Below are 26,910 nucleotides of genomic sequence, written 5' to 3' on the forward strand. Positions count from 1 at the left end.
TAAAACATGTAAGTGTGAATAATGTGCTGCCGTGTATGAATTCTTCTTCAGTATTTACCCAACAGTAACGTCTCTGGGGGACCTCCCAAGTAGCATTCTTAAGCAAGGATGCACATCATTCAGCTATGAAATACTTTCAGAATATTAGTGGCTGGGCCTCTCCCCAGCCTACTGAAACAGAATCCTTTGCTGCTGTTTTACTGTTTAAAACAACAAAAGCAAGCCTCAAAAAGCTCTGAGGTGATTCACTCACCATCTAAGAACCCTTCCTCTAGGACGGTGGCTTTCAGCTCCAGCTGCACATTGAATCAGCCAGAGGAGTTCATAGTTCCTTTACTTGGGACATGTCCATTCAATCTGTTTTCTGAGGTAGTGGTCTGGCATTGGTATTTTAAAAGCTCCCAGGCAATGCCTCCCAGGTTAAGAAAACTGGCCTGGGCACTGAGGAACCGTTCAAAGAAATGAAGATAAAGGATTGGAAGGACCAGTGTGGGTGCTGAGGGCCCATATTCCTGGCTTGTGTTCAGTGTCGTTCATCTTTGAGGATTATTTTGGCGGGAGGGTGTTTAGCAAGGATGGATTTTGCTTTGATAAACAACTGATTTAGAAATTTGAGACTAACCTTGGCTGTTCATTGGTATTTTTTAACATGATCACTAGAATATTTTACAGTGTTTTCAAATTTTTTTTAAATTGAAGTTTTTCCAGTTTCTACTTTAAAGAGCTAGCACATGTTGCTTTGACATTTTCTCAAAAATGTATTATGAAGTCTATACTTATGGGTAGCCACTCATTCTTGTGGACCCAGCAATTTCTCTTCTTGTTATTTGGAAAGAACAGGAAATCATTAAACAACTGAGGGTTTAAGCTTTCAATTTTAAAATTCCAACTGAGTGAAAATTTTAGTTTGTTTTCTTACCATGAAACAGAAGCAGTTCTTGCTTTACCTAAGAGACATTTTACAGAAGCTGCTCATCTGCAGCGGATGTGCCTCTGTGCTCTAGATCAGGAGTCATAAATGCTAAAAAGAGCCAGATAGTAGTATATATAGCCTTTGAGGACCATGAGGTTTCCATCACAGCCGCTGGACTCTACTGTTGTAGTCTCAAAGCCACCTTAAGCAATGTGTAAACAAACAGACTTGGCTGTGTTCCAGTAAAACTTTATTGTAGAAATGCTAGTGGATGGGATACGGCCTTATTTAAAACAGGGAAGTGGAGGGGCTGTGGTTGGTAGACCCCTGCTTAGGATCAGATGTATGCAGATAAAAGATATCGTGGTCTAAAAGCTGTGTATTTCTCAGAACAGTGGTATTTGTTTATAGTACCAGTGTATCTGGTACATTTATGTTATAAAATAGAGGGACATTTTCTGCATATTCAGTATTACTCAGGCAAAATGGTCACTTACCTCACCTGTGACAGTATGAAATAGTTTTGTTTTTAGGTGTTTTATTTATCTATTCTTTTAATCTTTGTGTGTACTAATATCCATTTGGACTCTTTAGGTTTGGGTGATTCCGAATACACATACTTCTGTAATGGAGGAAAAGTAATTGATAAACGACTTCAAGAGCTTGGAGCCCAGCATTTCTATGACACTGGACATGCAGACGACTGTGTGGGGTAAGGGTGAAGTGCTTCTGTTTACTCCAGTAAAGTCTTACTCATACGTGGTGAAAGTTGGTGAGTTTACAGAGTGTGTGGTTTTGAGGTTTAGCACTCATGCTTGGCCTTGAGAATCTTTTATAGTTTTAGCTTTTTGAGTGCCAGGGTCCAAGAGGGCCAGCCGGGGTTTGGCTTTCTTGTTTTGCTGATATTTTGTGTGTGTGTATTTCTGTGTCTCTCATCCTTCTCAGTCTTTGTTAATGGAAACAGTTAGAAAAGTGCCCCAGCACAGTTGTCCTTATCTTGATGGGGTTTGTAAAGTCAGGGCCTGAGCAGGTCAGGCATCACAGGAAGACACAACAGAGGGCCTTCAGCCTGGCTGTGTGGCCGGGCTGTGTCTCTTACTGTCCTCATGGCCTTTGCCATCCTACCAGTCAGAAGTGTGCGTTCTCTTATTCTTGCTCTTGGTTTGTTTGTTTTGAGATGGGGTCTTGCTGTGTTGCACAGGCTGGTTTCAAATTCTCATGCAGTCCTCCTGCCTCGGCCTCCTCAGTAGCTGGACTTGAGGCACACAGCACTATGCCCAGCTTTATTCTTGTTTGTGCAACTCAGTATTCACCCCATGGCTGCCTTTCAACTTGGGTGTTTATTCAGAGGTTCTACAGGTGCTGTCATGTTGCTGCTTCGTCTGGATAACGGCATGCATACTTTTTTTTTCTTTTTAAACTAGGTGCATGTGTTCAATGAATTTTCATTCACTGTATTAATAAATAAACTGTTTATGAGAAATGACAAATCCAGCAAATGGCTTGCCTTCCCGGATTAGAGGATGATGGAGACTCTTCATGTGTCCCCTTACCTGGACCTTCCTGCCCACTCTTCCTTCATTTTCTGCTCTGTTATGCTGTGGATTGTTTCCAAATCAATGTGTTCTTCATTGTGACAAAACATTTCTTGGACTGTTACCTTTTATTTTTGTTCTTTTATTTTGAGCTTTGTCCCCTGCCAGGCCTCATTGACATTAAATGTGTGGTCATGGTGAGCTGTGACCAGTCAATGTCACAGTGCTTATGTTAATCCCACATGTCTCATATGTCTTCAGAGGCTCTTTTTCTCTTTGCCCATTCATTAGATTAAATATTAAAACGTTTGAATGTATATCTCTGTAGTCCGCACCTCTTAAATTTTGACCCTATTGATTTTTTCCTTTTTCTAAAATTAAGATATTTTCCATAAGCCGTCCTTGCCTAGTAATGACCGCCATGCTGAAGGAGCTGAAACGCAGACTGCAGTCCAGGCACCTGGGTCGCAGCCTTGGTCCCCCACTGACTGCAACCTTGCTCTCTTCAACTTTTTGTGCTGAGGTTTCTTCCTCTATGAAATAGATAATAGTAGTATTTACTGTGTTAGCTTCTTTCGGATGAAGCAGTGCATTTTAGCCTCTTAGAATGTGCCATCGTAATGAAGCTGGCTTTCTCGATTATGGATGTCATCACCTTAACAGTTCTGAGTTATGAAGATGATGTGTTACTGCTGAACCCATATTTTTATAAACTTGCTTTCACAAAGGCTTGTGGGGATAAATGAATGTATAACCAAATTTTAAACTGTGTGCCAATAAACATCTGATAATGATAAATTGTAACTTGAGTCCTGAGAAGATAAAGTTCTGAAATGTCTTTTCTGGATGGTTATTTGTGAACTAGAATTTGATACCTGTGTTTGTTTGGGATGATGTGATAAAGAGGTCATTTTCAATGTCCAGACACAGTCTTCCTTATCCATTTGCTTTATTTAACCTAAGGGTATATGGGAATGTTATTGTTTAGTTACACTTTGTTAGTAATAACTAAATCGCCACACTTTAAGAATTTATTTGTGATTAATTCAAATTTCCTAAAGGATGGTTTGTTTCTTTCTCTGAGGTCAGCCTCCCTAGATATTACCAAAAAATTATTTAGAACTGATAGGTTTGAGTGTTTTATTTAGTCCAACTAGTTGGCATTAATCCAGAGTGATTTCTTGGTCGTATTTTAATACGTCAGAGAAGGATAAGTAAATTAGCCAGGCAAAAAAAGATGCTGTATTCAGTGGATCATCTGACCTTAGAATAGCCTCAGGTTTTGCCTATGTTCTTTTACTTCATCAGATCTTAAACCCGCTCTTTCAGAAATTAAGACAAATTATGTTCCTGTTGTCATATAACTAAAGTATCTTCTTGCCTCACTTCATTTCCTGACCTCTTTACCTGCTCATTTTATGGCTACAGTACTAATGAACACATAATGGTCTTCTGCTTTTTAAAACTTAATCATTCCTAAATATTTCTTATGTTCTTAATAGTCCTCATATTTGGTTTTCTAACAGTTGCATGTGACATTCTGCTGAGTGGGTGGATCCTGTCCTTACCCTGTTGCTGTGTTCCAGTGGACACTTGAGCATTTGTTTCTTTTCTCTTTTTCATCATGTGCCAGTTTAGAACTTGTGGTTGAGCCTTGGATTGCCGGACTCTGGGCTGCCCTCACAAAGCATTTTAGGTCAAGTGGAGGACAAGAGGAGATGAGTGGAGCTCTCCCAGGGATATCAAAGGCCTCCTTGAACTCAGATCCTGTGAAGCCACCACTATTACACATTGGGTCACAAGTTGAGCTTCTAAGATTAGATGATTCAGGAAGACAGCACTCAGAGGTTTTGGAACAAAATGAAACGAATAGAGGTCAAACAAATGGTTTGATTGAAGACTTTGAATCCTCACTCATCCGCTCAAAACCCCCACTCTCACAAGCTTCTCTCAGTATTCCTGCTTTACCCCCAGAGTATTTACAGGTGCATCTACAGGAGTCTCTTGGCCAGGTGAGCAACTTTTCTTTATGTTTTGTGCTATAGTTATGCAACTATGGGCATGTTTTTTGTTTGTTTGTTTGTTTTTGTTTTTTAACACAGGTCAACAAACTAGTACACCCCTGTCAAATGCCTCTCTGTTGAAAATAAGTTTTGTTGGCGTACAGCCATGCCCATTTTTTCTGTCCTCTGTCTGTGGCTGCTTTTGAGCTATAGTGGCAGAGTTGAGTGGTTTATCTTTGGCATACGGAGCCTAAGATGATATTGGCTAGCCCTTCCAGAAGAAGTTGGCCTGCCCATGTATTACACAGGAGTTGATATTACTGACTGAATGTCCTGATCCTAAAATCTAAAATGGTCTGAAATCGAAAGCTTTGTGAGTGTTAATGTGATGCCACAATCAGAAAATTCCTCTCCTGACTTTGTGTGATGGGTTGCACTCAAAATGCAGGTGCCCTGAAGACATTGCATAAAATTACCTTCAAGCTGTGTCTGAGGCATTCACGAAGCATAAAGGAACTTTTTGTGTAGATGTGGGTTCCATGTCCACCACACCTCCTTAAAAAGCTGTGTGGAGCTCAGTGGTGGAGCACTTGCCTAACATGAGGAAGGCCCTGGGTCACATCCGCAGCACTGAAAAAATGTTTTTATATATTTATATATATATATGGAAAATTGTTTATTTTAGAAAAAGATATCTCATTATGTATGTGCAAATATTCCAAAATCCAAAATATTTTTGTCCCAAGCATTTTTCCTAGGAGATACTCAACCTGTATTATGTTAAAGAAGTAGATGGTCTATTTTGCAAAACTGATTTTTGGATTTTCATCTTAAATTTATCAGTCAAACAAAGGTAAGTTTTATGAGCAGTGAAGAAATTACCTCAGTAACTAAACTTAAAGGACTTATTTACAATGTAGTCTCTTTCCAGTGTGAATTTTTGATGTTCTGGGATGCTTTAACTGGGGGTCATTATTTTTTCTATTATTATTATTTTTTATATATTTATATTTTAGGTGTAGATGGATACAACCCAATGCCTTTATTTTTATGTGGTGCTGAGTATTGAACCTGGGTCCCGCCCATGCTAAATGAGCGCTCTCCTGCTGAGCCACAATCCCAGCCCTTTTTTCTATTATTTATAGACATGTCTTTGTCTATATTAAGTCTCAAGATTTTTGAGTTTCAAGTTGACTGATAGCTGATTTTTCTGCATTAGAGCCAATACGTGGAACTCTGAAATTTCTTCAACATGTTTAAAATAAATTTACAGTGCATGAACTCTTTTAATGTGGGGCCAAGCCCTCTTTCTATAGAGTGGCTGATTGGAGTTCCGTGTGGACATTCTAACATAAATCACACCTTTAATGCAACTATAATCATTTCTAGTTTGTACTTTTATTTTATTTTATTTTTTTTAATAAGATGGGCATTTGAGGAACGGTTTGAGTGTAGCATCTTTCTAATACATTAGAGCTGCTTGGAAAGAGGTTGCTGCTAGAAACCTATTTAGCGTTCAGATAACTTTATGTATACACCACCATGGGTTGTTATTTTGTGCTTTTTCCTTATTATTTTGTGAATTGTATAAGTGAGGTGATTGTAAGTTCATGTTAATCAGGCTTAGGAATGGAAGCCGCACCTGGGTTGGGAAGCAGAGTGCACAGTCATACTATCAAGTAGCCCCATCTGTAGGCTTGGGGCTCGCACATGGCAGAGGTGGTAGCGCTGATCTACCTGCATAGGTGGGAGGAGGGCCTTTTGAGTCTCTTCTGTGGCAAGTGTCATTGTGTAGGCCTAAGTTATAAATTGGTAAGGTAGTTAAAGGAGTTTAACCATCTGAACTCTTTAAGGAGACTTGTATAAATCTGCTGAAGCATGTACTCCATGTAGAGGTATTGCCTCTGATACTAGAGGCTCTCCTGGGTCAGGTGGTATGGAGCAGAACCTCCTGTGGGCACATTCCCTTGACTGCTAGAGAGCCCTGTCCTGCTCTGGGCCACTCAGCTGGTGTTCGCAAGACAGCAGCCCTTCCCAGTATGCAGTGTTCTGCCCCAGTTCCTGAGGAGACTTGTAGCTATTCTGTTCTGCTTCTTCTAGGAGAAGTGAGGTAAAATGAACACCAGTGTGGCCTTTACTCAGGGGGACTTCTCTTGATTTGCAGGCTCTAGGCTCCCTGAAAACTATAGTGTCCTTTTGCATCCTTAGGTATACATAGGGCGCTGCTCTTACTGAAGTCTCTGACACACTAGCCACTCCTTGCTTACACAGTCTGCCTAGCACATGCCATGGGAAGGTGACCCATTGTAGTGCCTTGCCTTGATCGTTGTCATTGCCATGAGTCACAGTTGTGACTGTATCATCTGTTCCAAGGGAGAGGGTGCTGGGTCTGGCTCCCTTACAGAAGGCCATGGGAGAACCATGTTGGCTAAGCCATCGTCCAGCATGTAGGCCTGAGGCTGTGTGAGTTTGCTCTGTCAAACCTGCCCGGAGGCTGCAGCGGGCCTGCTGTTTGGGTTTCCCCTATTAACAGTCACCAAGGTCCATCTGGTTATTATGAAAACCAGAGCGGCAGTTGCACTGGAGTTAAGATGAGACTGTCACCTGCATACTTTGGTTTGCAAGGGTAGCGTTGACCTTGCTTTTCCTCCTGGGATACTGCAGTTTTTCACTTTCTGTCTTGGTGAAGTGGGAGATGGTGTCAGATTCAAAGGCTGCTTCTTGGCATCCCCCACAGGCCCAGCACCCACCGTGGTACTGTGCTAGTTGCTGGATGACCACTGGAGGGGCAGGACCCAGGGGACTCTGAGCTGGACCTGGCCAGGGCTCCATTAACTACCTGGACCCCACAGGGGGCTGTGAGGACACCTTGGGTCCCTAGGTGACAGTATCAGTTTGGACCTTCTTGTAGCGGACCCTGAAATGTTTGGGCATTTCCCTTGGCCCAGTGTACGTTTTCCTCTGGGAGAAGGCCTGGGAGTTGTGTCCAAGTACAGTTGTTATGTCTGGTCCCTACAGACTCACCTTCCTGTGGTCATTGGAGTCCAGGGCTGGGTACTGGGCTGGGATTCTATGCCTTTTTGGAGGGGTTGCTCACAGCTTGCTGGTCGTGTCTCCTTGATTTACTTTTATTGTCAAGACTGGTCTGGTGTGCTTGTTGGCTGCTCGTTTGTGTTGACCCTCGGGATGCCACTTTCTCATTAATCAACTCTGGTTCGTCGGGGCAAGTGCCCTGGCCGCCTCTCCCTCCTTTCCACTTGCTGTGGCAGTGTGCCCACCTGTCTGTGCTTGCTCGTTGCCCCCACCTGCCCTCTGTTCTTTGCGGTGCTGCCTCTCCTGTTGTTGTTGACACCAGCCCCTGCAGAGGCTAGCTCTGAACTTGGTGGTGATGGTGGTGTTCTGGTCAGCAGAACAGCCCTGATGGCCTTGGCAGTATTGTATCTTTCAGTGCTCCCACGGGCCATCTCCCATGGGTGGTGGGCTCTGCATTACCGTCCACTCTGACAGGCCCCCCTCCCAGCCTTCTACTCCTTCCTTTAGATGCTGGTGTGGCCCTCTGGGTCTTTTTGCCATGCTCTGTGTAGCTCTGACCTTTTCCTTCTAGGAGCTGTGCTGTGAGTACAGTCACATCATCTCTAGGGGCTCCTGCGGGGGCGTTGAAACCCGTGTGCTGGGAGAGTGCTCCCAGTTAAAATTCCAATACCTGTGTTTATGTTCCAGGTCTTCAAACTCCATCCGTGTGCCCGCTTGGTGCTGTTGCCCTGTGCTGGGCTTTCTTTGGGGGATAGTCCCTGGCCTGCCTTAGCGGGCCCAGCACCTCATCAGCCAGGTGTATTACTCTAGTTACTGCAACACCCAGGGTAGGAGGTGGGGTGCAGGGATGGGGCACAGCATGTCTGTGGGCAGAGGCTCCTGCATCATCCTGTGAGGAAGGGAATCCTTTCCCTTGGTGCAAAGCTCTGGCTGCGTCAAGGGGATTGGGATCCAAGAGTGTCTTCCAGATGTCAGGGATCCATGCTGTCAGTTCAGTCTGTCCTTACTCTTCTCTTCCTCCAGGGTCATGGGCTGCAGGACGTGCAGGCCTCTTTGGAAGCTACTGAGGATGTTCTGTGGCCTTCACACCTAGTTTTTAACAGCAGTTAATTACATCAGCCGTTTGCATTTTCCCGAGTGAGCACCAAGTGGAGCCACTTGTCCTGGGGCTCTTGTCAGCGCTCCTTCCCTCTCCACTTCTGCCCTTTTCACCTCCTGGCTAATGCATTTGCTTCCACTTGTACTCTGTCCGCTTAGCAGGCATGTTGCTACCTTAGGCCGGGGCTCGCTCTGTCCCATCTGTTGACCAGCGTGAGGATCTCCCTGTCACTGAGGCAGGTGATCAGCTCTGGATTCCCATTTAGCATTGTTTCAGATTACTCTAGCACCAGCTATTCATGGAATGGGCAGGATTCCCAGGAATCAAACTACAGAGTTGTTTTAGGCAGTCTCTTGGGATTGTCACCTTGGGGACCTTAGGAATGAAACCAGGCCTTGGGGACAGTGACAGATTTGAGCTGAATACAGTCTCAGCGAAGGCCTGAGCCAGCCCCATTGGGTTTTCTGTAGCTGTCTGGCGCTGAGCCTTGTCCTGAGTTAAGGCGAAGGTGATCAGTATTGGTGTGTCTGCTTCTGGAAGGAGGTGCGGCTGGGTGCTGCAGCGGGGCACTTGCTCTCTAAGGGGCGAAGCAGGGTGCTCCCAGCACTCCTCTAGAGCCAGGTATCCAAAATCACTTGGTCAGCACTTGTTTAAATGTTGTTTTCTATTTTTAAACATAGAGATAATCATGTTAGAAAAGGAATGGGGGTAGGACAAAGAATTGGGTTTCTTTGCATTTTCTTAAGACAAATGAACTACTAGATGTGTGTATATGCTAAAATTTAAATCAATGAACAGTAATTAAGATGAAGAATTCAGTTCCTAAGTCACACCGTTCACAATTCAAGTCCTTAGCAGCCACCTGACCAGCATTGCCCAACAAGAGGGCATTACTTTGACCATCTTCCCTGGCATGTCCACCCTTAAACATGGGTCCTTTACTTTAGGACCTCCTTTTTGAGGTTTTTGCATGTGTACTATTTTCCTTTGCATAACGTATGAGGAAGACTGTGAGACCTTTATGTGAAATTACTAGTATTAGTATTTTCTATTTGTATTTCAGAAATTCTAAAGTCTAATTGTGTTAAGTACATGTGAGCTGATCTTGTGAAAAGTTAGGTCTATATGTCTGTTTACCTTAGAAACAAATACTGATTAGCCAGGAAGCTTCGCAAGATTATATGGATCTCGCAAGGTCACTGGGTGAAGGAGGGGTGTATTTGAGAATCACATTTAGCTGCATTTATCACCGTTGTTCTCAAGGAGGAAAGCCCAGCATCTGTGACTTCAGCAGATCCAGTTTTTCAAGTTCCAATTTCAAAGGCAATCCAGCTCACTACAAATGATGCCATAAAAACCACCCTGCTGCTAGAGTTGGACATTTCGGTAAGTCACAGAACTTCCTTCTTCACACAGTTACATTGTCAGAATGTGCAGGGAACCAGGTGATTCTTGGTTTCTAACACTAGGAATCTCTGGAAGGACGTGTTATGACGGGCATCAAAACTGTGCTTCTGTTTGCATGGTGTTGAATAGCTGCACATTTCTTTGAACGTGTTAATAATACATATTTGTACTGTTACCTTGAGACCTTTTGTTTTATATTCTGATATTACATAAAGAGGCAGGTAGCCAGTTGCTGAGTGGTCTGTTTCCCTCTGAGACAAGGAATGCAAAGTTATCCTCTCCTGCCCCTTTATCCCCCCGGGGAAGGAGCAGAGTGAGAGAAGGAAATGGAAAACCAGGGCGGTGGACTTCCTTAGCTACTTCTGGTCATACTGGGCATGCCCCTATGAGTTTTTATTATAGGAATTTTTACACAGATTGTGTAGCACTAGGGAACCTTATTATTTCAAAAGTAGGGAACGTCTGACTTATATTCCATAAACATGTAGTAATGGGGGGGGAACTCTGGATAATCTAGAGCTGATCACCTTCCTCGGTGACAGGGAGATCCTCACACTGGTCAACAGATGGGACAGAGTGAGCTCTGGCCTAAGGAAGCAAAATACCTGCTAATTTCTACTGAATTTCTTTTTTAAAGTAGCTACTAACAAAAGTATGGTTGCTTCATCAAGTGAGTCCATTTGTTAATTTCTTTTTTGCAGAAGAATTCCTTTCTGGGTTTCTTTATTAAGAGAGTAATGTAATGAAATTTTTTTTTTTTTTTTTATCTCGCACCTAAATTCTTTAAACTTACGTAGAATTCATTCATTTTGTTTCTTCTCTAGAAAACAGAGTTTTCCTATCAGCCTGGAGATGCCTTCAGTGTGATCTGTCCAAACAGTGATTTGGAGGTTCAAAACCTCCTCCACAGCCTGCAGCTCACTGATAAACGAGAGCACTGTGTCCTTCTGAAAATCAGAGCAGACACCAGGAAGAAAGGTGCGGCCTGTGCCAGGCTTGCTGGGGAGTCACTGGTCAGTGGGCTGCCGCTGTGTCCCGAGAGTGCCAGCGTCCTGTGCGATGGCTGCTCAGATACTGGGACTCTGTCACCATTGGGGGCACAGCACTATGTTGCCACCCGGAGACGGTAATGGATTTTACACTTATTGGACACTTGTGGGTGTGAAAGGGGAAGGTGACTGAAGTCTTTGAGAAGTAGTGGCCTAGAACCTGTTTAGAAAACTCTTTATTATGTTTACTTCTCCAAGCATACTATAGTGATGCAGCCACATCAAGTTTATAGCAACTCAATTCACAGTAGACTTATGGAACCAACCTAGGAGTCCCTCAACAGATGAATGGATAAAGAAAACGTGGTATATATACTCAATGGAATATTGCTCAGCTTCAAAGAAGAGTAAAATTATGGCATTTGCCAGTAAATGGTTGGAGTTGGAGAATATCATGCTAAGCGAAATAAGCCAATCCCCATAAAACCAAAGGCCAAATGTTTTCTCTAATATGCAGATGCTAATTCACAAGAAGGCGGGGGACACTAGGGAAGAAGAGCATTACCTTAGATTAGGTAGAGGGAAGTGGTGGAAGGGAAGGGGAGGGGATGTGGGGATAGGAAAGACAGTAGAATGAAGCAGACATTACTACTGTATGTGTATAAGTGACTACATGACCAATATGATTCTGCAACATGTACACTCAGAAAAATGGGAAATTATATTCCATCTATGTATATCAAATTACATAAATGCTTTCTGCTGTCATGTATGACTAAAACAAATTAAAAAATTTAAATAAATAAATAAATAAATTGTTTTTCCCATAGTTCAAAGAAGTTAATTCATTTTTTAAAATTTCCTTTTTTTATTTCATCTTGAATTCATAATATTTTTTAAGGTGAGGTTTTTCTGCCATATTGGGCAATTTTTTAAAGTTTTATTTATATATGATAGCGGAATGCAATACAATTCTTATTAAATATATAGAGCACAATTTTTCATATCTCTGGTTGTATATATAGTATATTCACACCAATTTGTCTCTTCATACCTGTACATTGGATAATAAGGATCATCACAATCTACCATCATTAATAACCCCATGCCCCCTCCCTTACCCTCTAACCCCTCTTCCCTACCTAGAGTTCCTCTATTTGTCCCATGCTCCCATTCTCTATCCCACTGTGAATCAGCTTCCTTATATCAAAGAAAACATTTGGCATTTGGTTTTTTGGGATTGGCTAACTTCACTTAGCATTATCTTCTCTAACTCCATCCATTTACCTGCAAATGTCATGATTTTATTCTCTTTTACTGCTGAGTAATATTCCACATTTTTTTAATCCATTAATCTACTGAAGGGCATCTAGGTTGGTTCCACAGTTTAGCTATTGTGAATTGTGCTGCTATGAACATTGATGTGGCTGTGTCCCTGTAGTACGCTGTTTTTAAGTCCTTTGGGTATACAATGAGGAGAAAGGAATAGCTGCGTCAAATGGTGTTCTATATTGGGCCAAGTTGTGATTAATTAAACATTCATAAATCATTTGCACTTTGATAGCATCATGATGTCAAGTGTTGCAAGTGGTTGTATTTTGAGGAATGCAAGACATCTTCCCAAAATGTGTTTTGAATTCATTCTCCTATTTTCTCCTTCACAAACTGTCTTCACTTGAAAAGGAGCCGCTTTGCCTCAACATGTTCCTGAGAGGTGCTCTCTCCAGTTCCTCCTTACCTGGTGTCTTGAAATACGTGCTGTTCCTAAAAAGGTATTTCTCTATCTTCTCTGTGAAACTGTTTTAAATGTGCTTAGAACTTACTAAATAGACCTCTGTCTACCCTTTGAAGGCTTGAAAACATGGCTACACAGCGTGCCTTTAAATTAGTTCCCAGGGAGATGTGAAATCTTCCTATTGTCACAGGCAAATAACTTCATGTTATGTGTAGGAGGATCATGAAGAGATTCATAAAGCAGGTCTCTTTCTCCCTGCGTTTTCACTTTCATGTATTACATTGATCAGTGATAGGCCTGGTGCTGTCCAGCTGCGCAGTGCTCCTCCTTCCCTCTTGATGCCAGGAAGCTTATGAGAAGCCTGCTTGCCAACACCTGAGTTGCTTTCTTTTGGCTGACACCACTTAATCACTCATTGCTGAGTCAGAGTTCTTCAGGGAAGATGGAAGGCTTGCAGGAGGTTTCATTGGCCTTTAGATGAATTCAGAGCTAGAACTATCCACTAGGGGTCAGCATTTTACCAGGAGTTATATTAAGAAAATATAATGTTTTGTTTTTTTTTTCCTTTTTTGGTCGGGGCACACTGGGGATTGAACACAGAGGGCTGGGGCTGACCCCAAGCTTGCAATCCTCTTGCCTCAGCATTCCAATTTTCTGTAATTACAGGTGTGCTCTGCCATTCCCCACTCAAGTGGTATTAATGGATAAGTTTTCTGGGCTGTGTATTGGCTTGGATTTTACTGAGCATAAAGAGTGCTATTAATAGGGTACTCTCTCCCCAGTGTGGTTTTTATTCTGTTTCGTTAATGTGTTTATTGCATTTCTAGTCTTTAGGAAGCAGATCACTTTAGAGAGACTGAATCCTAGATATAATTTGAGTAAATTTAGAATTAATTCTCTGTGATTAAAAACTTCTTGATTAAGTTCGGTAAATTAAGTTTTGGTTACTAGCATCATTTTAAAAATTTTTGCAAAGTACATATATGGATATATTTTTTCATTATCACAAAAATAATATGCTCATTGTAAAAATTATGCATGTAGAAATAGTCCAGGAAAACATATGAGAAAGATAGTGCACCATGATCAAGTGGGGTTCGTTCCAGGGATGCAAGGTAAGAATCATATGATCATCTCAATAGATGCAGAAAAAGCATTCAACAAAATACAGCACCCCTTCATGTTCAAAACACTAGAAAAACTAGGGATAACATGAACATATCTTAACATGTAAAAGCTATCTATGCTAAGCCCCAAACCAACATCATTCTAAATGGAGAAAATTTGAAAGCATTCCCTCTAAAAACTGGAACAAGACAAGAAGAAGGCCCTCTTTCACCACTTCTGTTTAACGTAGTTCTTGAAACACTAGCCAGAGAAATTGATGAAAGAAATTAAAGGGATATGGATAGGAAAAGAAGAACTCAAATTAGCACTATTGGCCAATGATATGATTTTATACTTAGAAGACCCAGAAAATTCCACCAGAAAACTTCTAGAACTAATAAATGAATTTAGCAAAGTAGCAGGATATAAACGCAACACCCATAAATCAAAAGCATTTCTATATATTGGTGACAAATCCTCTGTAAGAAACAAGGAAAACTACCCCATTTACAATAGCCTCAAAAAAAAAAAAAAAAATCTTGGGAATCAATGAAAGAGGTGAAAGACCTCTACAATGAAAATTACAGAATGCTAAAGAAAGAAATTAAAGACCTTAAAAGATGGAAAGATCTCTTTGTTCTTGGCTAGGCAGAATTAATATTGTCAAAATGGTCATACTACCAAAAGCACTGTACAGATTTAATGCAATTCAAATCAAAATCTCAGTGACACTCCTCACAGAAATAGAAAAAGCAGTCATGAAATTCATCTGGAAAAATAAGAGACCCATAATAGCCAAAGCAATCCTGTGCAGGAAGAGTGAAGCAGGTGGCATCACTATACCAGAGCTTAAACTATACTACAGAGCAGTAGTAACAAAACAGCATGGTGTTGGCACCACAATAGCCTTGTAGAACAGTGGTACAGAATAGAGGACACAGAGACAAACCCACATAATTATAGTTATCTTATATTAAACAAAGATGCCAAAAACATATATTGAAGAAAAGATAGCCTCTTCAACAAATGGTGCTGGGAAAACTGGAAATCCATATGCAACAAAATGAAATTAAACCCCTGTCTCTCACCGTGCACTAAACTCAACTCAAAGTGGATCAAGGACCTAGGAATTAAACCAGAGACTCTGCACCTAATAGAGGAAAAAGTAGGCCCAAATCTCCATAATGTTGGATTAGGCCCCAACTTCCTTAATAAGACTCCTATAGCACAATAAATGGGATAGATTCAAACTAAAAAGCTGCTTCTCAGCAAAAGTAACAATCAGTAAAGTAAATAGAGAGCCTACTAATTGGGAATAAATTCTTACCACACTCACGTCAGATAGAGCACTAATCTCTAGAATATATAAAGAATTCAAAAATCTTAACATCAAAAAAACAAATAGCCCAATCAATAAATAGGCCAAGGAACTTAATAGACACTTATTAGAAGAAGGTATACAATCAATCAGCAAATATATGAAAAAGTGTTCAATATCTCTAGCATTTAGAGAAATGCAAATCAAAATCACTCTAAGATTTCATCTCACTCCAGTCAGCTATTAAGAATACAGACAACAATAGTGTTGGTGAGGAGGTGGGGGAAGAGGCACACTCATACATTGCTGATAGAAGTACAAAATGGTGCAGACAATATGGAAAACAGTATGGAGAATCCATGGAAAACTGGGAATGGAGCCAACATTTGACCCAGCTATCCCTCTCCTTGGTCTATACCCAAAGGACTTAAAAACAGCATACTACAGGGACACAGCCACATCAATGTTTATAGCAGCACAATTCACAGTAGTTAAACTGTGGAACCAACTTAGATGCCCTTCAATAGATGAGTGGATAAAAAAATGTGTTATATATACACAGTGGAATATTATTCAGGATTAAAAGAGAATAAAATCATGGCATTTGCACGTGAATCGATGGAGTTGGAGAATATGATGCTAAATGAAGTCAGCCAATCCCAGTGACAGCTAGGTTGTAATCATTTGCCAAGACAAAAACTGGGTGTGTTCTGAGATAAAATCTTGAGCTATAGAACTTTGTGGTCATACTCTGATAGTCTTGATAGACAGTTTGGGATTGTATTTGTGACTGATCAGGTTGCTTAAGATAGAGCAAAAGTGACTGAAAATTGAACATGGCAGTAGAATTTTCTGAGCAGGCCAAGATTAAAGCAACTAATGAATCAAATTCAGTTTTTCTGGCAACATTCCTGGTTATTCTCCCTTTTCCTTGCTTAGCTGGGTGAACTCTGGGCCTGACTTGTGCTAGGCGTGTGCTGCACCACTGAGCACACCACCCACGCCTCCAGCTAGATGTTCTGATCGTTTTACCTGCTTTACAGCTCGGCTCACTAAGTTGCTTCCTTCCCCAGGCATTTTTGCGGGCTCTTGCTGACTGCACCAGGGACAGTGCCGAAAAGCGGAGGCTGCAGGAGCTGTGCAGTAAACAGGGGGCAGGGGATTACAACCGCTTCGTGCGCGATGCCAGTGCCTGCCTGTTGGACCTCCTGCTGGCCTTTCCGTCTTGCCAGCCGCCGCTCAGTCTCCTGCTCGGTGAGTCCTCGCTGCCGGGTCCCCGGGTTCTTCAGGATCTGGGACGCCAGTGCCTGTGTGGCTTTGTGTCTGAATCCCATGCAGGGGTTGTGCCCACGTGGCTGACAAGTGGCAATGGATAGCATCCCTTGTCTTTAGGGAGCAGTGACATCTGTGTGCCTTCCAGGAGCCAAAGTTCCCTCAAGCTTTTTGATTTCCTCTTTTTTTTTCCTTCTATTAATGTCCCTATCATTTTCTTTCTTAACAGAGCCAGTCTTAATTTTTTTCTCAGAATTCATCATTTGTAATTTATTTTTTCCAGGAGGTTCTTTTGCCAAATTTTATCTAAAAATGAGCTAAGAGAAAATTATCTTTGACAAAGATACTGAGCGCCATATTGAATTGACAGAGGTTGACGAGCCATGTACTCTGTAGAGTGCAGGTGTGTCCCTATGGCTGCCCAGGTGTAGGGTCCTTCAGGAGCAAAAGGGGGCTCCTCTTGTACCTATACACGTCCATTACTGCGGGGGGGGGGGCAGGAGGCAGGCTCATTATAGGTATTTCAGATGCAGGTGGTCCCGCAGAGCGCCTGGCTTGTGGTTTTGGCATGTCCTGGTTTCCTGTGGGGGCAGTAGGTAGATCGTTGACATTCGCGTGTGTCTTGTGACCCGAAGCCTATCTGGGCCTCTTTAGTCCTGGGCCAGCCAGGGGCCCACTGATGCCTTCATAGGGAAGGGCGTGGTCCCCAGCAGGTCAGGCTGGCTTTCTCTTCCGTGTTGGCACTCTTCCACTTTGATTCTCAAAATGATAAAAAAGTAAAATATGTACACTCAGTCATGAGGCTGTTCCTCACCATCCTGCCCTCAGGCTGTTGCCCCAGCTCTTCAGTTAAGTTTTATTGATGGTAGTCAGATACAGATCCTAGGTCAAAATACCTACCACCGAAAAAATTTATGTTAAAAAAAAATTACATTGGGGCCTTTAAAATTTTTAAGTTATTTTACAATTTTTTAGGAAAAATTAATGCATCTGAAGCATAATGTTAAGGTGATCCCTTTAATTATTTATTAGAATTCTAAATCATTCTAGATGGATTATTTCAAAGTTTTGCTTAAATAACTATTAAAAATGTATCATAATACACACAAAAATTTCAAAGTTTGTTACTGTTCAATTCAACTATTAACAACTTAAATTGCTTTTATTGCACCATCTATGTTTCTTGAAACCACTGAGTTTCTGGTTTAAAAATATCTATAACCATAAACACTTGTTTTTTAATTGTATGAATACATTTCCTTTGTTGTTGTTGTTTTAAGTTGTAGATAGACACAATATTTTTATCTTTTATATGGTGCTGAGGATCAATCTCAATGCCTCATTTGTGCAAGGCAAGTGCTCTACCACTGAGCCCCAGCCCCAGCCCCACATTTCCTTTTTAAACTATTTCTCTGCCTTAAGTATTTTCAATAATCCTTGCAATAGTGGTCTCTGATTCTTTTGAGATCTTGACTTTATTTAAGATCCTGAAAACTCTGGACACCTCTCCTGAGAAAAATTGTACATACATATGAAGTTTAACTCCTGGTGTGGTGGTGCACACCTGTAATTCCAGTGACTTGGGAGACCAAGGCAGAAGGATCTCAGGTTCTAGGCCAGCCTTAGAAACTCAGTGAGTCCCTAAGTAGCTTAGGTCCTGTCTCAAGGAATAAAAAGGGCTGGGTATGTAGTTCAGTGGTAGAGAGCCCCTGGGTTCAATCCTCAGTACAAAAGAAAAAAGCTTAATTAGTGCCTTAATTCTGAAGCCCATTTGTGGACCCTATTTCTAGTATCTTTTGGTTTATCAAACCAGCATATTGGTAGAAATAACTTTATTTCAGAGTAAGACAATGCATATATAAAATTAGAAGGGAAAAATTAGTAACTTTTTACTTAGACACAATGAATTTATAGTGCTATAAAATATGACTTAAAAATATAATGTAAATTATTTCAGATACTCTCAAAACAGGAATCAATTTTAGGTCTTAAATTTTTTAAATGAGGTTATTTTCCATAATAGTGAATTGATAATTGCTTTTTTTTTTTTTTTCCTAGAACATCTTCCTAAACTCCAGCCCAGACCGTATTCATGTGCAAGGTATTGATATTTGTTAACATATAGCATCTTTCCCTCCAAATTTATGAAACTCAGACTTCCAATCCTTGGTGGCTGCCAGTTCATTCAGTGGAAACTTAACCTTCATGTGGAAGATGAGCCAGGCGTGGTGAGGCATGAAGAGGAGGAGCTGTAGGACTCTGGGCCTCCAGGAGCCCACATTGAAGACCCCCCCGGGTGGCTTCCTGTCATCTGCCGCTGCTCCCTCCCTCAGGGCAGTAGGCCTCTGGGCTCTCCCGTCCCCTGGGTGACAGCGGAGGGCAGGGAAGAGAGTCCACCTGCAGGACATGTGTGGTGAGCAGGGCACAGAGGACTGACTACCTCCCTGCTCCGCCTCCTCCCCTCTTAGGGCCCCTTGGATTTCCCCTGGGTTCTTCCTGCTGCTCCACAGTGACAGCACAAGAACAGATTATTTAGCATTTAACAGAACATGACGAGAAATATTTTTTGTTTGTGGAAATATATTTTAAAGATTTTTCTCTTTGAATTTTTAGTTTTCTGGAGGTATAGATTTTAGTTACTTTCAAATTTTATCAACTTAATAAATCATATATGGGATGTTCGTCAGGATTTATCTGTGTTTATATGGTAAAAGGTCTTTACAGAGACTGCAGAAATTAATCTTTTACATGAAAACCCTTAAGGCATCTCATTTTTTATAAATCGTATCTCGTATTGAAAACAAGCAAATAAAACTAGAAACTTTGCTGAATGATATTGCAGAATGGGTGGCAGGATAGAGGGTCAAGGAAGAAGCGCTGTTCTTCCCTGAGAGTTGAGGTTGCTCAGAGCTCCTGAGGAACTGTCACCCACTGCAGTAAAAATCAGGATGAACTTGGCCCACGTGTATCAGTCCTCATGCAGAAGTCAGTTACCCTGTGTCTTTGCAGCTCAGGCTTATTTCACCCTGGAAGGCTTCATTTTATTTTTAACATTGTGGAGTTCGCCTCTAACGCTACAGCGGTGGTTTTGCGGAAGGGCGTGTGCACAGGCTGGCTGGCCACGCTGGTTGCCTCGATTCTTCAGCCAAACACTCAGGCATCACCTGCAGATGGCAGAGAAGCCCTGGCTCCTAAGGTACTAAAGAGTGAATTTCAGCTTTGCTAAACTTGTCTTTGCTACATGTTAACAAATATTGATACATTGCACACACAGATGTCCTCTCTGCACTGTCCATTTGCTAAGAAAGTGGGTGCTGTGCTTGAGTTTTAAAATGTCTGTTGGGAGGCAGAATAGCACTGTTCACTTCCACTCAGTCTTAGTGAGTCCATGTTTCCTCAACATAGAAAGCATTAGCTTTCTTCAGCCTGTCCTTCCTTGTCTATCCTCGTTGTGGAGAGACCTGTGTGCATACCCTGGCAGGGAGCGTAGGGAGGGTGGGGAAGGACAGCTGCACTTGACGTCATGCAGAGCCTGCATCCTCTGCAGAGGAGTAGCTGGGTATTCTCTGGCTTGTAGCGTTAGGATTTCCCCTGTCCCCGTTTCTCCCCTTTTGTCATTGTGGTGTGTGGGATTTGAATCTCTGCCATTATTGGGGAAAAGTTATGTTGGGAAAGTACTTTTTAAACACCTAGGAGGAAAGGATTAATATAGGGTTATGGACATATTATGAACACATTTATGCTGGGACTTAGTGACACTCAGCATCATCTCATTTGGAACCACACGCACACAGAACAATTTAAAGTCTTCCGCCTTTGCTCAAAGGATGGCTGAAGTAACACTACAGGCTTCCTCATGAAGCCTTCGGTCTTCGTGATAATGCAGAAGTCAGTGTGTCGTGTGTGGTGTGTGACAGATGTGCTTTCTTTAGTTTCCTGGGGTGGGAACATTTGGAGACCTTAGGGCATATGCTCAGGAGGGCCGAGGGAAGACTGCCCTGGCATCTGCCTCTTCACTGGGTGTTTCCCATCCGCTGCCCGGAACAGAACTGCTTCACAGTCTTCATTAATCATGACGGACTCATCATTCCTCAACAAATAGTAGGAAACTCAAACTGTCTCTTTTATGAAAACAAGTGCTAGTACTGACATAAAAATGCCACTTCATGATTGTGTAAAAATAGCAGATGGTCTCCAGAAAGTTAACAGTCCATAGCTCAGGACAAGCGGTGTAAGCTTGGGGCCTGTTGGAGGTGTTTCTCCCACCCGCCTCTCCCTCCTCCTTTGTCTGTTTAACAGATTTTATAGACTGCTCAGTATGCCAATGTGCCAGCACCTTAGGCACAGAGGGAAAGGATACAGTTTCGTCATGCTTAGTAACACCACTGTTTAATTAGAGTGTAGGAAATGTTGGCCTTTGACCCAAGACACATTCCCCCTCCGTGGCAGATTATACCGTTATTTACAGAATTATCCCCTTCCCACAGTTCTGTCATAGGGAGGAGGGGACCCTCTCCCACTCCCCTGTGAACAAAGAGGGCATGTGAGATGATTCCAGATGTCATGGTGTTGCTTGCTTCTCTTTTCTGCTGTAGGCTAGGCATGACCAGGCAGGGATGCCATTCTGGGTGGGTCTCTAGTGCTTGCCATATTGCCAAGTTGAATCCCTGCGGTAGAATTGTTAAATAAGTGAATTAAGCTAATGGAATTGCGGATTCGGTTTCATGAGAACTGAATAACAAGAACAATAATTAGACGTAGCTCTGCTAGTCTTCCACTGAGAAGGCATGTGTTCAGGCTCCTCAAGAGCTTCCTGTGGTCTTTGCATGGCAAATTGGAATAACACTACTGCCACCACATTGGGTGCCGTGGAACCTCAGTGTTACTCTGTGTGCCTTTTGCATGACAGGGGAACCTCTTTGCAGACTGATTCCTTCCAAAGTGTCTGGCACATGATTTGAAGGAAAATCTTCAAAATTAAAAAAAAAAAAAAAAAGAGGATTTTGTTTACTGCATCACTTGTGTTGGTAGTTTTACAGAATCATAACTCTGGGTAATATTGGATATGGAACTCCACAACTGTAGTTCTGAATGGTCTTTGAAGGGTCCTTAGTGTGTGTTTTTGGTTCCTTGTTTTTAGTATAGCTTATGACTACATCTTGTTGTCATCGTCAGTGGCCTTTCATGTGCAGGCATGAAGAATCGTGTCCTCAGAGTTTTGGTGCATAATACATATGCACCAAGTTTTCTACATAATACATATGATTTATTACCTACTAAAAAGCAGATCTGATTGATACCTGGGCCTTGAAAAATAGTTGTTTCATTCTAAAAAATATCATGTCATTTAAAAAACTTTTCAATATGAATAGAGAAGAAATGTGCAAGACAAGTGTTTATTTCTCTATAGTGACAAATGTGTTCATGGTTCCAATAAGCTCTAATTTTGCTATTAATGGTGCTTTATAAGGGGGATTTGCACTTTCTGATTTCCTTAGCAGAGATCGCCTTGGTTATACATTCTTGCCTGGGTTTTCTTTCAAACTCACCACATTGATTTAACATTCCAGATATCCATCTCTCCTCGAGCAACAAACTCCTTCCATTTGCCGGCAGACCCCTCCACCCCCATCATCATGGTGGGCCCCGGAACCGGCATCGCCCCCTTTATTGGGTTCCTGCAGCATAGGTATGTGCTTGTTTTGCTGGCGGAGAAATGTACCCCTTGAGATTCAGGGCAGAAATATAATAGTCTCTTTTATTTCATCAGTAGTTTTCAGAATAATCGAACTTTGGTTGTAATTTTTTTCTTTTAAAAATCGTTATCAGATGTGTGACAGCAAAAGCATTTGTCACCATAAAAAAAGTAAACACAGTATGTTTCACAGAGTTTGCTTCAGATTGGGGCTTCCCGCTTTTCTGTGACACTTCGGTTATGTTTTCAGCTGCACTGTGGTGTACAGCACATGTACTTGGGGCTGAATTTCAGGCACACTTTCATACTCTAGTGTGGTTCAGGCTTTCCTCCTGTTTCTGTTTCTGGATGAAATTGGCAGTTAACAGATTTAGTTAGACGTCAGGCACCAGCACATTTCAACAGGTGATATTAACTCAGAACGGAACTGCTGGCTACAAAGCAGGCACGCTGCTTTCCATGCCGTGAGTTGGTGCGGGCTCTCCCGTGTGCTCCCTTCACGAGGAGAAGTGTCCTTTGCATGGCCATTGTGGTGCTACAGATGTTCCCTTGAGATTGCAGGAGTGAAGTGGGAGGTGCAGTTGGGCTCACTGCTGTGTCTTCTCCTAACTGGCTTTTTTGCATTCTACCTCTTATGCCCTGTGCGACTTTTCCAACCAGTAACAATTATCTCAGACATTAAGTTTGCTACAAATGTTATTTAAGGTAGAAATTATTGTAATGGCACAGGGTGCTCTTTGAATTACCCTGTTGTCGTAGTCACATGCGATTCAGGGATGTCCACCGAGACATGCTTCCGTGTTGTAGTGTCTGCTGCATGGACCCAGGCAGCCGGTTCAGTGGCAGTGAAACGTGCCAGGCAGTTCTCAGCACACTGTGATGAAATGTGAGATAACCAACTTGGACCACAGCTGTGGAGGGTCATGATGGTTGGCCCTGTGTATGTCATGGCACACGTGTGGTGAAACAAAACTGCCCACCTCCTGCCAGGAAGCAAAAGAGGAAGAAGGAGGGATGAGTCCTGTGGTCCCCTTTAGAGGCACACCCCCAATGTCTGAAAGACCTTCCCCTCTGAAAGTTCTGCCACCTCCCATTGTGTCACCCCAGGGATCAAGCCTCTAGCACATGGTCTTTGGTGGACACTTGAGATCCAAACCAGGACAGGGATATGGCTCAGTGGTGGAGCATTGGCCTAGCATGTGCACAGACCTGGGTTGGATCTCCAGCGTGACAAAATAGTGGAGATCTCAACCGTAGTCAGTGTTGACCGAATGGGTGACCTTTGAATGACTGCATAGGTGCACTCTGTGCACTCGAGTTTGCTGGTGGTCTTTTCTGATGGAGATTTGTTCTGAATGTTTTTAATATTACACATCTCAACTTTTCTTTTTCTCTTAGAGCGAAACTACAAGAACAGTACCCAGAGGGAAATTTTGGAGCAATGTGGTTGTTTTTTGGCTGCAGACACAAGGACAGGGACTATTTGTTCAGGTACTGTGCATTTCCTCTGTCGTGATACGCAGCCACTGAGTGTACGCTTCTAATATTCAGCCTTCTTCCACCTTGTAACTCTACCCTCCAGTGATCCGTGATGTGTTGTATTTCAGAGACGAGCTCAGGCATTTCCTGCAGCGTGGGGTTCTGACTCATCTGAAGGTCTCCTTCTCAAGAGATGCTGCCCTGCAGGAGGAGGAAGCCCCAGTCAAGTACGTGCAGGACAGCCTCCAGCTTCACGGCCCTCAGGTGGCCAGGATCCTGCTGCACGAGAAGGGCTGCCTGTATGTGTGCGGGTACGTGTCCAGTGTGCTTGAGAAGGGCTGCCTGTACGTGTGCGGGTACGTGTCCAGTGTGCTTGAGTGCTAGACAGGAAGGAGCAGGGGATGGAGAGGCCGCCGTCCAGGTGGCAGGGCCAAGCTGTCTGGTTCTTGAGCACAGGAGTAGGTCAGCACACATTCCACAGCCAAGAGGTAGTCAGAACCAGGAGGTGATGGTGAAGGTGCATGCGCGCTGTCAGTCAAGACACCTGTGAGGCTCTGAAAGTTCAGTTCACATGAAGACGTTGTTTCTCCAGATTGACTTTGTGGTGGATAAGTTTGTGGTTTCACCATTGAGCTAAATGGGAGAAAGTGTTATTTTCACTGAGAGAATGTGGTTTTACATATTAGGATCCTTTTTTTCCAAGGCATACTTTGTGGTGTTAACATTGACATAAGCCGGGAATCATTCTTACGTTATTAAGTTTCACCCATTTTCTGAGGCAAGATCTATGGTAGAAACCCAAGATTGTCAGAAAAAATTCTTTAAAAAAAGTAACTACCTGTTGTCATGAAACTCAACAAATTCCTGCTGATTAAAAAGTAGTTTTGAGGTCACAAATTTACTCTCATCTTAACATACGTATATTTAGCATTTAACACGTTCTCTAAGTGACTGAGTCAGACTGTTTTTTTTTTAATTAATAGACAAGATGAAGTACTGTCAAAATGACCCAAAATACATATAATTTAAACAAGTTTGATGAAATAACAGTTTTCTACTTATCTTTTGAGACATATCTCATGATTTTTCTTCCATTTTTTAATATTTACTGTTTAAGAAAAAAGTATAGCTGCTTTGGCTTCCTTTGGCTTCCATGGCTTTTGATCCCATGACCTGTGAGTAGATGTGACTCAGTTGGAAAGCACTGCAGGAGCCCTGGACATTGTGCTGGTTTACGTTTTCAGGTGAATTTCAGCGAGGGTCTTGGATTTCGTCCTCTTCACAGAGGATGGGTCCATTGGTATTCAGATATAGGCTCGAATTTGGAGTCATGTGTAAATAGTACAAACTGAGTCAACTGTACAGGTGTTCAGAGAACTGCAGCTGAGAACTTGGAGAAGAGCACAGGTGTTCAGTCTCCTAAAATGTGTCCTGTGAGTAGCTTTTCTGGTCACTGGTGCTTTGTCACCCCAGTCAGGGAGACACAAAGGCATTAACAGCAGTGTCCAGAGACAAGGGCTCACAATGAATCTCCTCGGCTTTTAACAGTGACGAGCGGATGGGGCGGAGCAAGGGACACTGAGCAGGGGCTCCCTTGCCAGGGAGGAGGCACGTGAGGTCATGGGTGAGAGAGAGGTGACAGGTCAGCTGCAGGGCTGGCAGCAAGAGGTGAGCAAGGGCAGAGCCCCGGGGAGGCAGCTCTGGGGCGCAGTTGACAGGAGAGCGCGATAAGAAGGGCGAGCTGGCTCCTGAGAGACCCCTCGAGGAGTTCTGCTGTTGGCCAGGGCAGGCTCCCTGCCAGACATGTCAGCATGCCAGAGTCCTGGCCGCGGAGTCCTTCCTTGGGCAGACGCAGGAGTGCCTGTGGAGCTTGGCCACACTGAAGAATAGACATGGGGAGGGCGGGAGGCTTCCTGCCCTCAGCAGCCTGTCCTCTTGGGAAAGCCCAGGAAGCTTTCTGCCGGGGACAGAGGAGTGCTCAGGACACCTCCCCCGTCTCCGTAGCACCAGCATGAGCAACTTGAAGCGCTCAGGGAGGGCCTTGGTGACCGCGGCTGGCTTCCTTCAAGACCACAGGCTGCTGTGCGCCTGGCTGAGGCGAGCCGCAGGCTTGAGCCCATGCTGCCGCTGCAGGGAAGCCTGTGGTGGCTGTTAAGCCGTGGAACCATGTGGTCTGCGCTGCGGTGTGGAATGGTGGCCGCCTGGGAAGGCCTGGTGTGGGGTGGGTAGGCGGGAAGACCTGGGAAATGGGGGAGAGAATGAGGGAGGACCAAGAGGCTGCAGCAAGGGGCCGACTGGGCGTGAAGTGGGGAGCGCGTGAAGTGGGGAGCTGCGTGACGTCTCTGTTGACAAAGGGTGCTATTACCTTCTTTTCTAGAGATGCTAAGAATATGGCCAAGGATGTAAATGATGCCCTTGTGGAAATAATAAGCAAAGAAGCTGGAGTTGACAAACTAGAAGCAATGAAAACCTTGGCAACTTTAAAAGAAGAAAAACGGTATCTTCAGGACATTTGGTCATAAAGTGGAGATTAAAGGAGGAAAATGAAGCATTTTTCACTGAAAATACTAAACAGCTATTTTACTGAAAGTGAGATTTTAAATTTTTAAATAATTTTTGAGACTATTTCTTGGAGGAGGTGGAGTAGAGAGCGATCACTTGGAATGGCGAGAGAAGCTCTCCTCCTTTGTCTGACCCGCACCAAAGTGCCCACAGCTGAGGGGCAGCCCTTATTTGTTCACCAGTGCCTCTGCATCTGGAGACCTCGCGCCTTCATGGGGCTCCAGGTCTGTGTGCGAGGGCTTTCGGGTGCTGCATCTGGCAGTAGGATTCACTGCACAACTCTGTGAACTTACCTTGCCAATATTTTATTAAGTAATGGAAAAGTAATTTATTGCTTTTGTATGAAGTACAATCATAAAGGATATTTTATTCATATATTTAAATTACACATGTAGAGTATGTATGTTGCATGTTTATGTAATTATCAAATGGTTGCTTATTACCAAAACTATATTTCTCATAAAAATATTTTAAGGTAATCCCCTATAATAATGTTGTTATTTATGGTGCTAGAAATGTGAAATATATTTTGAAATTCTACTCTGGTCTCTGATGTTTTTTATCACAATTATTTTTAGTACACAGTTCCAGAATACAGGGACAAATTTTTCCAAATGATTGGTTTTTCCTCCATGATATCACTTGAACTATTGCCTAGGCTTAAAATACTGACTTTGTTAGTAGCCTTGTATATTTTAGATTCTTTAGTTCAGATTCCTTCTTAAAATTTATCAAACAAACAAAAGGAGGGTATGATAAACTT

General features: G+C 42.7%; 1 protein-coding gene across 4 annotated transcripts in view; it reads left to right on the forward strand.

Annotated features, from left to right (window-relative positions):
* The window catches only part of Mtrr (5-methyltetrahydrofolate-homocysteine methyltransferase reductase), a 30,581-nt gene extending 3,894 nt beyond the window's left edge, over positions 1-26,687 (forward strand). For 2 of the 4 annotated variants that reach the window (XM_015490450.2, XM_048813977.1), the window contains exons 4-15: positions 1,508-1,625; positions 4,087-4,460; positions 9,847-9,969; positions 10,815-10,968; positions 12,663-12,751; positions 16,213-16,393; positions 18,470-18,512; positions 19,421-19,607; positions 21,982-22,100; positions 23,505-23,597; positions 23,714-23,896; positions 25,963-26,687. In XM_015490450.2, the coding sequence (XP_015345936.1) occupies positions 1,595-1,625; positions 4,087-4,460; positions 9,847-9,969; positions 10,815-10,968; positions 12,663-12,751; positions 16,213-16,393; positions 18,470-18,512; positions 19,421-19,607; positions 21,982-22,100; positions 23,505-23,597; positions 23,714-23,896; positions 25,963-26,107 (1,722 nt within the window). In that variant the 5' untranslated portion in view covers positions 1,508-1,594 and the 3' untranslated portion in view covers positions 26,108-26,687. Of the gene's footprint in view, positions 1-1,507; positions 1,626-4,081; positions 4,461-9,846; positions 9,970-10,814; positions 10,969-12,662; positions 12,752-16,212; positions 16,394-18,469; positions 18,513-19,420; positions 19,608-21,981; positions 22,101-23,504; positions 23,598-23,713; positions 23,897-24,702; positions 24,830-25,962 lie in introns of all 4 variants that reach the window. The other 2 variants (XR_007351535.1, XM_015490449.2) reach the window with 2 other exon arrangements.
* Positions 26,688-26,910: the final 223 nt, after the last annotated feature.

This window comes from Marmota marmota, unplaced genomic scaffold (assembly GCF_001458135.2).
Source record: "Marmota marmota marmota unplaced genomic scaffold, marMar, whole genome shotgun sequence".
Classification (NCBI taxonomy): domain Eukaryota; kingdom Metazoa; phylum Chordata; class Mammalia; order Rodentia; family Sciuridae; genus Marmota; species Marmota marmota.